Source organism: Phaethon lepturus, unplaced genomic scaffold (assembly GCF_000687285.1).
Source record: "Phaethon lepturus isolate BGI_N335 unplaced genomic scaffold, ASM68728v1 scaffold18162, whole genome shotgun sequence".
Taxonomy (NCBI): Eukaryota; Metazoa; Chordata; class Aves; order Phaethontiformes; family Phaethontidae; genus Phaethon; species Phaethon lepturus.
This window is the reverse complement of record NW_010522820.1, coordinates 74,631-89,526: the sequence shown is the minus strand read 5'-3', so window position 1 is coordinate 89,526 and position 14,896 is coordinate 74,631. Positions and strand designations below refer to the sequence as shown.

At 40.4% G+C, this 14,896-nt stretch overlaps 1 protein-coding gene across 1 annotated transcript in view; it reads left to right on the top strand.

Moving 5' to 3' along the window:
- LOC104616807 (collagen alpha-1(XXIV) chain-like) overlaps window positions 1-14,896 on the top strand; it is a gene marked incomplete at its 3' end in the record, with an annotated part of 100,016 nt that overhangs the window by 10,734 nt on the left and 74,386 nt on the right. Inside the window, exons 5-8 of the mRNA XM_010281947.1 lie at window positions 6,931-6,984; window positions 9,964-10,017; window positions 12,347-12,661; window positions 13,297-13,350. Coding sequence (XP_010280249.1) covers window positions 6,931-6,984; window positions 9,964-10,017; window positions 12,347-12,661; window positions 13,297-13,350 — 477 coding nt within the window. The remainder of the gene's footprint in view (window positions 1-6,930; window positions 6,985-9,963; window positions 10,018-12,346; window positions 12,662-13,296; window positions 13,351-14,896) is intronic.

Sequence of the window (14,896 nt, the reverse complement as noted above, 5' to 3'; positions counted from 1 at the left end):
AAATCCTTGTGAGGCATGCCCCCCCCCCCCCCCGCCTTTTTTTTTCTTCTTTCATTATGTTGTGGTTGGTTTGAACCTTCTTTCAAGATTTCAACGCAGAAATAATGTTCGTTCTATTGGAGTTGACAGGCAAGAACTAGCTTTTGTGGTTCTTAAGCTCCTCAGCTTCGTTTTAGTGTTTAATTATCTACCAGAACTGATTCTTGCCTTGTATAATTAGGCCCCTGATCATGTATTCCATGATCCCACAGCTGTGGAATTCACCCACCGCTGCAAAGCAGGGCTCCAGAATTCAGGCTTTCATTTATGGATAGCATATGGAAAAGGGGTACCTATTTCTTCAAAACTATTAAGACCCCGATTAAAATTCTAGCAGTTGCAATGACCAAAATCCCCTACAAAAATACAAGGTTGAGCTTAAAGTGGAACAGTGTGGTCTCCTGAACCACCAGCCTCTAGTTTAGGGGACAATCTGCGCCATGCACTTAATGAACCACCCCTTTTTGTGTTGCAGAAGGTGTTGGCACTGTATAAAGATTAAAATATAAATAAATCTAGCATTTATTTTTAACTGTTTAACTTTCAAACCGATATTCTTCATTGCATAGTCATAAAGCAGGTTGCAGTAACGGGATACATAGTCCCGCACTGGTGGGAGGAGGTGGTGATGTGGGCTAGAGAGCTGATTTCGGTTGGTTGCTGGCAGGTAATTGCGTCTGCAGGCCTATCTGCACAGGATTTGGCTTCCTCTGAGAAATGAGCTAGGAATTAGTTTTCACTATTGGAAAAGCTTTCTGGATTATGGAGACACGCAGCCAGGAGCAGAAATAGTAGAAGACCAAAAGGTAGTGTTCCTGAGGCCGTCTGGTTGGTAAGGAGAAGCAGTCCGGAGATACTGCCAAGAGGAGTTGGAAATGCAAGCCCTGCGTTAGGCAGAACTGAGTCCTGGATGAGATGCTTTTATTCCAACCAAGAGGTGTGAGAGTGAGAACCCTGAAAGAAGGCAGTTCAGAGATCCTAAATGTGGTGCTAAATAAAGAGCAGTAAGGGGTAGCATCAGCAGAGATTTCACTCTTAGTTTATTTCTCAGTTGAACAAAATTGCTTGCTGAGGCTCTCCCTAGCCACAGGGGATGTGCTGGGCAGCTGATCACTTGCAAGCATTTTAGTTCTGCAGGTAACCCTCACGTTTCCCTACCTAGGCTGAGAAATCTGTCTCGGTGTCTGCTGATTCAGATAAAAACTTAAGATTCTTGCTGTTTTATTTTTAGTAGCCAAAAGATAATGTTAGTCTTAAATATTTAAACTTTCCTTTTAATTCAGCTGAAACTGATATGTTTTCCCTGTGTTCTGCACAACAATATTGAAAAGCTTTAATCCATAACCCAAAGCCATATATATATTTCTCTGATGTTCATGACACTGCTTTGGCTGTTGTAGGAATTCTTGACAAAGAAGGGGAAAGACTTCCACAGCTGTAAAGAAAGGAGGTTAATCATACACAAGTGACTGCCTGCTCTAGGGCATTTGGAAAGATAAGTGTGCAGGTTTTTTTTATCCTTTCCAGTGAAATGCAAATGAGGAAAGAAGAAAAAATAGGTGGACAATCACATTTGGTAGGATCCTTTTTGCTCAATAATAAAATTAATATCACTATGATATTATGAGTTATGATATTATGGTTTATGATATTACGATATTAAATTAATATCTTTGTGATATGCTTTAAAAAGGTAGACAAAGCATACTATAAGAATTCTGAGTGACGGAATCAGAATTCCAGATGATCTAAAACTGATGGCATTGAATTTAGTGCAATAATACAGAAATTAAAAGTACAAGTAGAAGCTGGGGGCGTGATTGGTTAGGCTGTCAGATGGGGGTGGTAGAGTGATGTTACAGTGCACTAGAGAATAAATGCATCTTGTCACCTTGATACATGACCAGGAGTGGTGAGTATCAGAGACAGGTTATTTTTCCACTGGCCTGAATATGCTGTGGCTGCAGTTTGGAGAAGTGTCCTCAGTTTTGGATTATGAGCTTTAAAAAGGATGTAGGCAGGCTGGAAGGATTGCAGAAGGTTGCAGTAACAGTGGCACGGTTCTAGAAAATATGATTCTGAGCAAAGGTTAAAACAAAATGTGTTCGGTAATGAAAGTAAGGGACAAATGTTATAGTTCTGCAAAGGGTGAGTTAATAGAGACGGTTTTTTGCCTGTTCACAGAAAGTATGGCAAGACTGAGTAGGAAATGTTAGATGGGACACAAGGAAAACATAGCTAATCAGCATGATACCTGTACAATAGAACAAGTTATATCAGCAACGTTAGAAGTGGAATTTCCTTTTGCGGGGAGTTTTTTGGAAGAGGTTTGGAGCCTGATGTTTCTGCTTACTCCCCTGCTGGATTTCAGATATTTTGGTGAGGATGTGCAGAGAGGGTCCTGGTCTCTCTTGTTTTCTTGAAGGGCCACCTATCTTAGGTATTTGATGTATCAAGCATTAAACTCATATGTTTCTTTAATTTAGTCTTTTAAAAAAGTGTTTGAGGTGAGCTGAGGTTGAGTTGTTGAGGTGTAGTCAAATGCCTTTTAAACTTCAGTGAATATGATTTGGATATTGAATGGCAATAGGATCAGCATACGCCTGTGCAGGAGTTTTAACTACTTAATGCAGAATTTACTTCTGTGCATACGAAATCTTAGGGGCTTGTTACGTGTAAATGAAATGCTTCCTATTACCTCTGGCATAGGGCAAGTTTAACACACATGTATCCATAGAAGGGCTTCAGTCACCTAGAAAATGTCTGTGAAAGTTCACCATTACATTCATCCCAATGACCATTTGAAAGGTAGTGAAAATTTCTGGAAGAGTAGTATCTACTTTTATTAGTTCAGGATTAAGCCATCATTATCTGGAACTTGAGCTTCTCTCCTCAATAGCTAAATTAAATTTTTACAATTCCTAAGGACAGTAAGTTGTAGTATGTTCCTTAAGGTACATATGATCTGTTGTGAGCAAACTGATCTTATTAAATAAATGAATTTAAAATTTGCATCAGTAATATTTACACAAATTCACTATTTTTTTGTTGATGTTTAGAATGTCAAATGCAAAAAATGCATTAACACTTTAAATTGCTTCAGTTGTGTTAATTGTGGTTTGCAGCAGTTGGAAGAAGAGCTATTCAAGCAGATGACTAATGCCTTGGTTTAAGAGAGATGGGCACACCGTCAGAAGTTGACTTCTGTGGCTTACGTGGGTGTCTAAGAGGCACAAATAGCTTCCTAACTAGTATAAAAAGTCATGCTTATTTGAAGTTGTAGTTGCTTCCACAGGTCGAAAGAGTACCTAGGGTGGAATAACTTCTTACAACTAGTCAGAAAAGCATTTACAGGAACACTTACTGGGCTCTACGAAGTCTGCGGTCGGCAGAGATATTGCTTGAGTTGCAGGGAGGAGTCTGAGCTGGAGCGTAAGGAGTAATGTGCTCTTGGGTAAGGAGAGTCCTTGTTAGTACTTTAATCAAACACCTGGATTGCTGGTGCTAATTGCTAATCATTGTTAACCACAGACTTCATCTACAATGGGTGACTGTTCTAGAAAGCTGTGAGAAAGCATTATTCATTTCTGGCTGCATAGTTTAAAATATATTTTACTGTTTCTTTTAGGGGTTGCTGAGGGTTGATTGTGATTAGATTTTCTTCTATTTGTGTTTTTTAGATGAAGAGAGATAATTACTTATGAATGAGTGTAATCAAAGTGAGGGTGTTTTGGTTTGTGGGTTTGTTTTTGTTTCTGGTTTTTTGTTATGTTTTGGTTTTTTTTGGTGTTTTTGTTTGTTTTTCCCAAAGGAAGCAGGCACTACTTTAAAATTTTAAAAAGTCACATAGGGAAAAATGTTCTCGCTGCCCTCCTTCAACAAGTCAGCAGCAAAGATCAGGGATGTTAATAAATACTCATTAAACTTCTATTTGAATTATTCCATAATTCCTATTAGGAATCGATGGGGTTTGGCTATTAATGTATTTTTAAGGTAATGTAGAGAGTGTCTGAAACAGGGATAGAGAATAACTTTGTATCACAAATTGCAAGAGAATGCACAATGCTTGCAGCTATTTTACTTAATTAAAAATATGTTTCCCTTTGTAGTCCCAGGATAATTTCCTAAGCAAAGTGCATCTCTTCATTTACAATTTGAGAGGAGAGATTAGAAAGCATACTGCTTCTGGACAGACTGGAGAGTTGGGCAGAGGGGAACCTCATGAAATTTAACAAGGACAAGTGCAGAGTTCTGCACCTGGGGAGGAGCAACCCCATGCACCAGTACAGGTTAGGGGTTGACCTGCTGGAAAGCAGCTCCATGGAGAAGGACCTTGGAGTCCTGGTAGACAATGTTATCCATGGGACAGCAATGTGCCCTGGTGGCCAGGAGGGCCAGTGGTATCCTGGGGTGCACTAAGAAGAGTGTGACCAGCAGGTCAAGAGAGGTTATCCTCCCCCTCTACTCTGTGCTGGTGAGGCCTCATCTGGAGTATTGTGTCCAGTTCTGGGCTCCCCAGTTCAAGAGAGACAGGGAGCTTTTGGAGAGCCCAACAGAGGGCCACGAGGATGGTTAAGGGACTGGAACATCTCTTGTATGAGGAAAGGCTGAGAGTCCTGGGGCTGTTTAGTCCGGAGAGAAGGCTGAGAGGGGACTATCAATGTCTATAAATATCTGAAGGGTGGCTGTCAGGAGGATGGAGCCAGTCTCTTTTCAGTAGTGCCCAGTGATAGGACGAGGGGCAATGTGCATAAACTGCAGCACAGAAAGTTCCACCTCAACCTTTACTGTGAGGGTGACGGAGCACTGGAACAGGCTGCCCAGACAGGTTGTGGAGTCTCCTTCTCTGGAGACCTTCAAAACCCCACTGGGCGCGTTCCTGTGCAACCTGCCCTAAGTGATCCTGCCTTGGTAGGGGGGTTGGACCAGATGATCTTCAGAGGTCCCTTCCAACCCTTACCATTCAGTGATTCTGTGATTCTGAAATTCAGCAGTGGCAGGGTGGGAGCTCTCTGTGCCGTTTCAGGTACATTTTTGGACCTGGACAAGAATGCCAGGTCAGAAGCTTTCCCTGTGTCTTGTCTGTTACATTTTTTTGTTATTAAACACAGTTATGGTCTTGTTACTCTAGAAAAATATGAGGATACTAGTGAGCATTTAAGCAGTCAGGGTAAATAGCAAGCCTCCTGTGCTAAAATATGACGTGTTACGGTTTGACCTAAAGACTGTGGCACAGATTTGTCTTCTGCATTACACAGAGGAAAGTGCAGGGTATGGGTTTCAGCATGACTTAGTGCAGTATGTGTGGACATACAAATATTCCCAACTATAAACAGGCAGTTGCACTACAGTTAGACTCCTAAGATTATTATGATTAATTGGAGAAGAAAATATTTTTTTTTCTTTCTCAGAACAACAGTGTTTTTCCCAGAATTGTCCAAAGTGGTCTGTATTTTGGCCAAATGAATGTAATTGGCTTGACAATGCCGAAGTCCGTAGTCAGCACTGTCTTCTCTGCCAGTGACATTATCTTTTCAAGGAAAAAGAAATAGCACTTCCACAAAACTTCAGGTTTTTAAAAATGCAGCTTCTGTCTTAATAAATGATTCGTTGGTTGCTAATAAAACCCCAAAGGGTGTTTGTCTTTTTTCCCCTTCTCTCTCTTTTTTCTTTTTTTTTTTCTTTTTTTACATTTTCCTTTTTTGCAAAGCCTGTGAGTTGGTAATTTCGGCCACCATAATTGCCCTTCTGATTTCCCTGGTATCCCAGCCAGCTTTCAGCAGTGTTACTTGGTGATGGGCAGTCTGATATTCAGTGTTTTGCGTAGTGTCTCAGCTGAGAGGCTGCAGTATATTCAGAACACAGAAGTGCGAGGAAGCCTGGGTGAAAGAGCAAGCTGAGTCCCTTCCTGCTATCGTCAACTGACCTCCTTCGTGGGGTCTGACTTTCTTGATGCCAATCTTCCCTTGTGGTGTACTTGGTTTCTGTTAAAGCTGGGACTTGCGGTGCTGGCATTTGGATGGGAGCTGAATTCATCCTTAAAAGTAGCCCATGCCTCTTGGGACTCAAGTGTTATAGACAAAATATAATATAAATTAGTGCAGATTTTAGTCTAGAGCTCTCATTTGTATTTGTAGCTCATTCTACAATGCAGTAGATTCTGGGGTTTTGAATGGGAACAGCAATCACATACAGAAAAGGAAAGATTTCTATGGTCAAAACAACTAGATGTACAGAGGATGGTACACTGTCTGATCCTATAGTGGCTAATAATCTAACTTATTTGCAAAAGATACTTCTGGTTATATACTAGCATTTAAAAAAATCTGCATTTTTTTTTCTTTAAAAAGACTGTTATTCATTATATACAAAGGTGAGCATGCTACCAGTTATTCTTATCAGAAGCTTTTAATACGAAACTGAACAATCATTGGTCCACACTTATTTTCTTCTATTTCATGTCTGTCTTTTCTGTGAGGTGGTATCTCATTTTTCACAGTTACTGCTGACTTTTCTAAAATGTGTTTGGCATGCCGGAATACTTATTAAAAAGGCTTAATTATTCTCTGTTCTTTGTTTTGAAATACACTGCACTTGCTTGTTCCTAATCCTTGAACTGATCTTTTCTTCCTTTAATACAAATACACTTATGTAAAGTTACTATCTAGATTGTTAGCTCCAATTCCTCTGACATAAGATACTTTCTAAACAGAAATCTGATTTACAACCAGATTAAAAACCAACTTGCTTGCAGTTTGGGAATAGGTTTTCAAGTCGAGAAGGACTGCACAAGCAGAAAGTCATCAGTTAGAAGAACTGGTCTGATTCAGACTTGTGATACTGTTTTTGTATTGGGTTTTAGCCTCAATTGTTTTGATTTTCTACCATCAGGGTCCTCCAGGTCCTCCAGGTTTTCCTGGTCCATCAGGAAAGAGAGGTCCTCGGGTGAGTAAAACAGCTATGTTCTTCTGTAGCTCTAAGCAGGTCACCGATAATCAAACTCCAGTTTGCATCATTTTGGTTTTCTCAACTTTATTTATATGCTTGGTGATTATGAAAGTGTATGGTTCTTAATATTTGGCAGAGAGGTTAAAGTAAGGCAAAGCAAACAGGTTTGGTTTACTTTTTTTTTTCTGCTGTGAGCCTCCAGCATAGCTAATTCTGTGTATGGGTGCGTACACAGCGTTGTTACATTTGTACCTAGCTTTTGCTGCCTGCAATATGAACTGTTCGTTTTTCCATGCTGCTCCCATCTGCTGCAATCTAAGGTCATGTTCATTTGTTTTTGGAATGAGGGGGAGTGAGCAATGCATGCCAGGGCCACGGAGGAGCAGGCTGTGGATACAAAATTAACCACTGCAAGGCAGTGGGGGGAACACTCCCAAAAATCTGTTTTAGTCTCTTGTGTTACAGCAGCTTAATAAAAGGGGTGATAAAAATCTGCATAATTTGCCCAATAAATTAGCTACAGCAGCAAACGTTGATTTGTTTTGTGTGACTGGGTGCACCCCAACATGAGCAGGGACAGCAGCCTTGCCCTGTGCCAGGGGACAGGGCACAGGCTTTGCCACAGTGAGCAGAAACCCGTGCCCCAGATGCCAAGAGCATGGGAGCAGCTCGCGCCACTGCAAGGACTAGTTGGTGGGGCAAAAGGGGGTAAATCCTTTCGGTAAATCTGTGTTTTCACAATTCAGTGTTTTAAAAAAAAAAAAAAAGCTTGAGGAGTCCCTGAGGTCACGGTTGATTTTGGGGAGTTTTAGGGAAAGGGCGGCTGGAGGGAACAGGTTAACATTTGTTGTGTAGAAGATTTTGGGCCTCAGTATTTGGGGATGTTAGTGGTTATGGCTGGAGTGCACTCATCGAGGCAAATCACAAGTGGGAGATAAGGGAGTAGTTTATATGAAGGCTCAGCAGGCGTGTGGGAGTTTTGACTCAGCCTTTGAGGAACGTTTAAACAAGCTGATGCTCAACAGTGTGTTGAACATCCTGTGCTTTGCTGGCTTTCAGAGCTTGTTCTGACTGGGTAGGAGAGTGCACTGGTCAACGGGGATGAAAATCAAACTGGTGCTTTAGAGCAGCTGGAGAAAGGGAGTGGATAAGGCATATTTAAAAGTATAAAATGAAAAGCATTGCTTCGAATCCGTATCTTCCTTGGGTCCTTTTTCAAATTACCTTTCTTCATAGGAGCTCACAGTTTCTATAAATCTGCTTTTTATGTTGCAGAGTGCCTCTGTTGAGGATGCTTTTCCATCGCAGGCAGGATTCCACATATCCAAGTAGATCCTCAGAAGTGGGAAGTTGTCTTTGGTTTGCAGGAGGCTGCCCATGTGTTTAAAGCCATGCCTGTTGCTTATCTTACTGCTCTTACCTTGCTCAGTTTTGGGTTGGTTTTTGTTTTTGTTTTTGTTTTTTTTTGCTGCAGGTCTTTTTTTACAGGTGTAGAGTACTTAAGAGCACAGTGCTCTACTGTGTGAGTTTTCTGGATTAATTATTGAATAGCATATGCTTTCCGATGTGAGGAGACAGCTTACAATAGGGTGCCTGAAAAAAGCATGTAAACGTCCAAGGTGAATATTTACCAGTAGTTCTGAGTTTAAAATACATACTTATATGATCCAAGAAAGCCTATAAAACTATTTGATCTTCAGTTTGCATAATACTGATATATTCAAGCAAGTACAACTACTGAAGATACATGGTATGATAGAGGAGTCGTCTTGAGCCAAAAAGCACATAAAGCCCTGGTGATGCAAAGTTCGTCTCTGCATCTACCAGTTTGCCCTGTGACTTCTGTCTTCCTTCACATAAACTGCCATCCTGAAATGTGACTTGAGGTCTCAACGGGAAGCAGCAGAGTGCAGAGCCACATTGCCTAGGCCTTCTTCAGGGTCTCTTGAGTGTGTGTCCAAACCTGATCCAGACAGATTCACAGGGGTTGGACACTGGGCACAGTATCAATGCCTGAGTAATGGTTAGAGGTTTCCTTTAAAAACTGATTTTGATCTCTGTAATTCCATGGCAGAGAAGTCCACATCTGACAGTTAAGTTTTTCTAAGTGTCTTGGCTTGTTCTGAGTTTCTCAATAATGAAATTTGAGCAATTTCAAAATTATCAGTGATGAGATGAAATTCCCTTGATGTGTCTCATTTCACAAGGATACTTTTGCACCTCTCTTTTGCAGTACTATGCCCCAAGATAATAATATTGCAAGCAGCAAAAGCTGGGAGCCACTTCAGGACTGCAGATACGTTGGCACTTTCAATTTGTTTCCTATCTCCTAAAATCCCTGAGAGTGCCTCCACAGTTGCCAGTGTGCAAATGATCTCTCAAACAGCACATGGGATTAGCATTTCTGTGGAGTTCTGCCAACATTGTCATTATGGAGAGGGAGTACTTGACAGATACAGCTTTCAGTGTTACTGCAAGGTGTAACTGGTAAATTCAGTCTCATGTGAGGGAAAGACAAACACTGAGTTTATCTGTGGCAAGACCACGGTGTATAATGAGAAAGCTGAAAAGGATTCTTCTTATTTTTGATATTTGGATTAATTGTTTGGGTGGAACTTTGGCCTTAGTGAATTCAATAAAAGCTTTGTTGCAGACTTAACAGGGATAGGTTTTCACCAGTTTGGTCCTTCGGTGTTTGGAAGATGACATTGCAGTGACTGTGTGCCAAATACCTGTTAAGAATTACTTGGGAAGGCAATAGAAACTGAGATTTTTAAAAGAAAGGGAAGTACTCAACTTCACTGTTAATTTTTTAGAAAGATGTGCATGTTTTATTTCTTGAGAATCCTTTGAAAATCCCAACCAGTGCTTCTAAAAGCAACAATGATGCAGCAAAATGATTCTCTGCAAACTGCTCACACTTGTTCAGTGGAGTACTGAATAATCCCACTCTTTTTTGTTGGTGTTTTTTTCCAGGGTATTCCAGGACCACATGGTAATCCAGGTTTGCCAGGATTGCCAGGTCCAAAGGTGAGTTAATATATCCATGTTGCCATGTAAATACATGAGCTTCTTAGTGACTTTTTGGAAGACCCAGAACTGTTTCCTATAATAGAAGCAATTGTCCTTCTTTGGTTTACAGATGGTGACTGTTACTATAAACATATTTTAATTAAATGTAATCAATCAAATTGAACTTCAAATCAAAACAAAATAGCAGTTTATTCAGGGAAAAAAGAACCCTGTGTGTGCAGAATGATGATCTGGAAACTGTTATCCATACAAGTAGTCTGTTCTTCCCAAGAGTTTCTGTAAATCAGCTCAGCCTCTTTGATAAACTGGAATTTAAATGAGAATAAACATTTAATTGCTGTAACCTTTTGCCTTGCGTTTTTAAAGAAAAAAGGAAGAAAACTAGAGTATCGTTCTCTATAAATTAGTCATTTTTTTGTCAGTACCCAACCTTTGATATTTAAATATTCTAATATTTCAGACATTATCAGTTGATATGCTAGAATAATTTGCTGAAGATTTATGGATGTGATATTTGAAACCAAAGAAAGACTGGAAGCTCAAATAAAATCCTTCAAACTTGTGTAACAGAGGCCCTTTAAATAGATTTGACAGATTTGTGCAGTTGCAGAATGCCTTCAACTCATATTTAGTTCGAACAATTTGATAGAATGTTAGGAAAAAACCAGCAGCAACCATGATGTGTTTTAGTATGATTCCTAATGGCAGGAATCTGACCTGTCATGACAGGTGTTAAAAACTGCTCGGGGATAGAAAAAGAAATTTAATAAAGCTTTCAGTGTCAAACACTGTAAAACCAAGTGATTCGTGTGCGTGTGCGCTTTTGTTATTATCTAGTTCTATAGGAACAGTTAAACTTGGAGATTAATTATTAATTTTTACAATATTTCTGATGGCTGTATAATAGAATACATCACTAGGAAAATAATTGTAACCAATTACTCCTAGGATTTGTTTTATAATGTATTTTGCCCTTCCACTGGATCATAATTCTGATCAGTTCTGTAGCTGTCTCCACAGTTTTAAGAATGGAGGGAATTATATGTGTATGCATGTACCTATATATATTTTTTTGTGTATATATATAAAATGCACTTGTCTTTGAAGCATGGAACAGCATTAGCTAATACCCTCCAGCCCTGACCGTGTGCTAGCTGTGCCAACCGATAGTTGATGTCCTCAGCATTTAATTCCTGATCAAAAGTTGATGGGTGTTTTTAAAGTCATTTAAAAGTTTTCATGAGCTTGGCTGTATTCCTGCCTCTCTGAAAAATGGATTAGTTAAGAAAATAGTTTGTGGGTTCTGGCACTGTTCTAACTACACTGTAATGTTACATAGATTAAATAATGGAGTGCTTTATCCTCACATCTTGACCTGTGGTGACGTGTTGTTAATCCACAACCCAAGGCCATGCATAACTACGGTTTTTTGGTTTTTAGATTAAAAATAATGAGGAATTAATTATGCTTATAGGGGGAAGGAGAGGCAACGGGTAAGTTGTCAGAAGGCCTGTGTTTTAGCTAACCATGAGCTGATCACAATTTTATTACAACTCTTAGTTTAATATGCCCGCATTGGAAAATGGAAGCAGGATTCAGATTGGAGTTGTTCAAGGAAAATAACTATTTACCTTCCAAAAGGTAAATCAGCTGGAAAATATTCAGATAACTGCTGCCATGCTGATGAATAATGTTCTCTGTGACCTGACACATCAATTTAAGACAACAGATTCATTTTGCCGTATTTCCAGGCTCTAGTATTCAGCAGGCTTAGCTTCTCAAGCAGCCTCACACGTACAAATCTTAACTGCGGAGGGAAGGAAAAGCCCTGATCTGCGGTACCGTGCGCAAGAGGAGGATCAGGCCCCGTAGCGTTTCAAGTAAGAGCCAGGACTGTAGCAGGGCTGAAATGGCTGACCGCCAGGAAGCCTCGCACTGCTTGTCTTGGACGTCCCTCCGAGCACCCAGTGTTGCCCCTCAGAGTAGGACTGTGCTGGCAATGTCTAAACACCTGTTTTTCCCAACTTTAGTTCTCCTTTCGGTGAAGGGCATACATCATTTTTGATCCAGCGCTGCTGTGGGATAACTTTGGTTGTAACATTTATTTCCTTGGCTACATAAAGCGCATTTTTGAGAAGAGTAGATCTTGATGCTTGTGAGTAACACCCAGTGTTACTTTACGGCTTTGAAATCGAGAGTACTGTTGTAGCCTTTGCCATTTATACGAACGGGTCAATGAAACGTTACAGTGCCTTTTACGTGCAGCTTTTATTAAGAATTAGACCAAAAGGGTTCCCCATTTCCTACTCAATTACTGTATTTTCAGTTATTAGTGCATGAATGTGGTTTCAGCCTATGGCTCTGGGAGCTCGCCGGGTGGCTGCTCGGCCAGTGTGAAGCGGGTCACCCAGGGCTGTCTCAGGAGGTGCCATTTGCTGGTGACTCCCTTTTTAAGGTCAGTGAATTTGGCTCTGAGGGGTGCGGGTTTGTGGTGGCAGAGCTGGCTGTCGCCGACAGCTCTGCGGGGCCGGCTGACCAGCCCTGGCTCCCTGGCCACGGCAGGCCCCGGGCCTCTGTGGCGGGTCGGCCTGCGGTGCCTGGTGCTTCGTGTGGCAGCGGGCTCCGGCAGCGGGGATTTGAAGTAGGAGAGACTGGTGTGGCAGGGGCCTTCCCCCCCCCGCGGCTGGTGTGGCAGCGTCCTTCCCCTCCCTGCGGCCTAGTCTTGGATGCAGACGGTAATTCTGGGCACGAATGGCGAGCTGTCTCACCTGCTGGGGAGTAATTTGTAACTGAACAGAGGACTTTGCTGCATGTTGACAGCTCCGTTCTTCCCAGCTGCGATGTCTGTGCTGCGTGGGGCAGGTACTGAGCGTGAGGAAGGCTGGACAAGATAATTAGTGCAGCGATACAGCCCTATGGTCTTGCACAGTGTTTGGGAAATAGGTGGTGTCTTGAAGTGGTGGAGACATGGGGAGAGCATTTCAGCTGGGATGTCTGCTGTTATCCTGCTTGGATTTACCAATAAAATCTGCTTATCAAAAGTTTTTGAGATGTTATGAAATTTGGAAAACCTAAATCCAATTTAGAGGTGAACCCACACTATTTTGTGGTAGTTCTTTACTGAAAAAGTATGAGAGAAAAATTTTGTAATAACAAGTGCATTTTATATGAACATTCCCCCTCTTGCTATAACAGTTAAAAATATTTGTTTCCACTTACATTATTAAAAACTCTCTTCCCTGATGATATTAATGAGATTAATTTATCTGCTTACAGGGCCCTAAAGGAGACCCAGGATTCTCTCCAGGACAGGCGAAGCGTGGAGAAAAAGTAATATTTTCTTATAGTACAGAAAAGTGTTTTGTCTGTCCCATTCTTTTGTTGAAGTCTTGTTCAATATTCAGATAAGCTATAACAGCACAATGCTTTGTATTTACTGTGATACTGGTATATTTTGACAATTACGTGAGACTGACTGGTGCAGACACAGGTAATGTAATAAAGCAAAGACAAATAAAAAAATTATATTCCAAGCTGAAATGTAGATTACATCTTTGAGTTCATTTCTAAAAATAAAATAAATAAAAAAATAAAAGGGAAATTCTTTTCAGAACAATGAAATTGAGTTCTGTTCACATTGATATAACAAAGTACAGTTTCCAGTTTTCTTTAGTACCTTGCATTAGTCCACAAAGTTGTGTAGGACAGACAAAATTTTGTGCTGACAAGTGCACACATTATTGCATGTCGTGTTGTATTTAATCACTTTTTTAACAGACTCTTGCTGCTAAGATTTGTCCTTACACTTCAGAGGCTTTTCCTGCTAGTTCCTCCTAAGCTGCTTTAGACAAACTAGTGGTTGCTCTCTCTGCCCGAAACATTTGATTATAAATATTTAAAATGGTTCTTCATAGAAATTGTGGGCTTGAAAGCTTGTGATCATTTCACTTTTAGACTGCAAATCTACTGACTGTGTATGAAACTTTAAATGTGATAATACTAAAAATGTAATTGCATGTTTGCATTCTAACGTGTTGGCCTGCACTATATCTTTTAGAATATCTTGCATTTATGTTAAGTTTTATTATGAATATTTGCTAGTAGTTCAATTGTGGAACATTTGTGCTAACTAGAAAACACTGTAGGAGTCCAGGACCACTCTCCATAATGAAGCAAGCAGTAGCAAATAACTATTGTTTGCTAGGTGCTGATGTGTACATAGAATAACTTTTTTTTTTTGATGCATACATTCTGTCAAACTCTAAAATTCACAAATACATTTTTTCAGTATTAAAGGGCTGCTGAGTAAAATTCAGAAATGTGTCTGTTGATGCACTGATAAGAAATGGAAGTGCAGCTTTTGTAGAAATAGCAATGTTATTTTAATCTAACCAGCTTTTGCTTTTGGCAGTCTAATCAGTGCTGTGAGCTGTGTGTGTCTACCTGAAACTCAAGGTATATTCTTTGGCATGAGCCCAAGCTACCACAGAACAGTCTAAAGTCCACCCATGTATATGCATGAGCTACACCTAAATAGGTGTAGAATGCATCTGTAATCCAAAAATATGGGATTGATATGCGTCTTTATACTTCTTGCTATTTTGGGTTCTTGATTTTTCACCCGAGTCAAATTTGCTCACCCTAAGTAATGGACTTGAATTTACTTTGTTGCTAACTCATTTCCAGGATCTGTTCCTTGACTCATTGAATTTGAATTTGGGCACTAATCCTGAAAGAGTGAGTCTCTTCACTGTCGGTCCTGAGCAAGGAAAAAAGAACTGTAACAACCTTCCCTCCTCCCCCATCTGCAACAACCATTAAAAAAACGCATCTTTTTCCATCTCCCTAGCATTGGAGATGCTCTAGTTCTCATTCG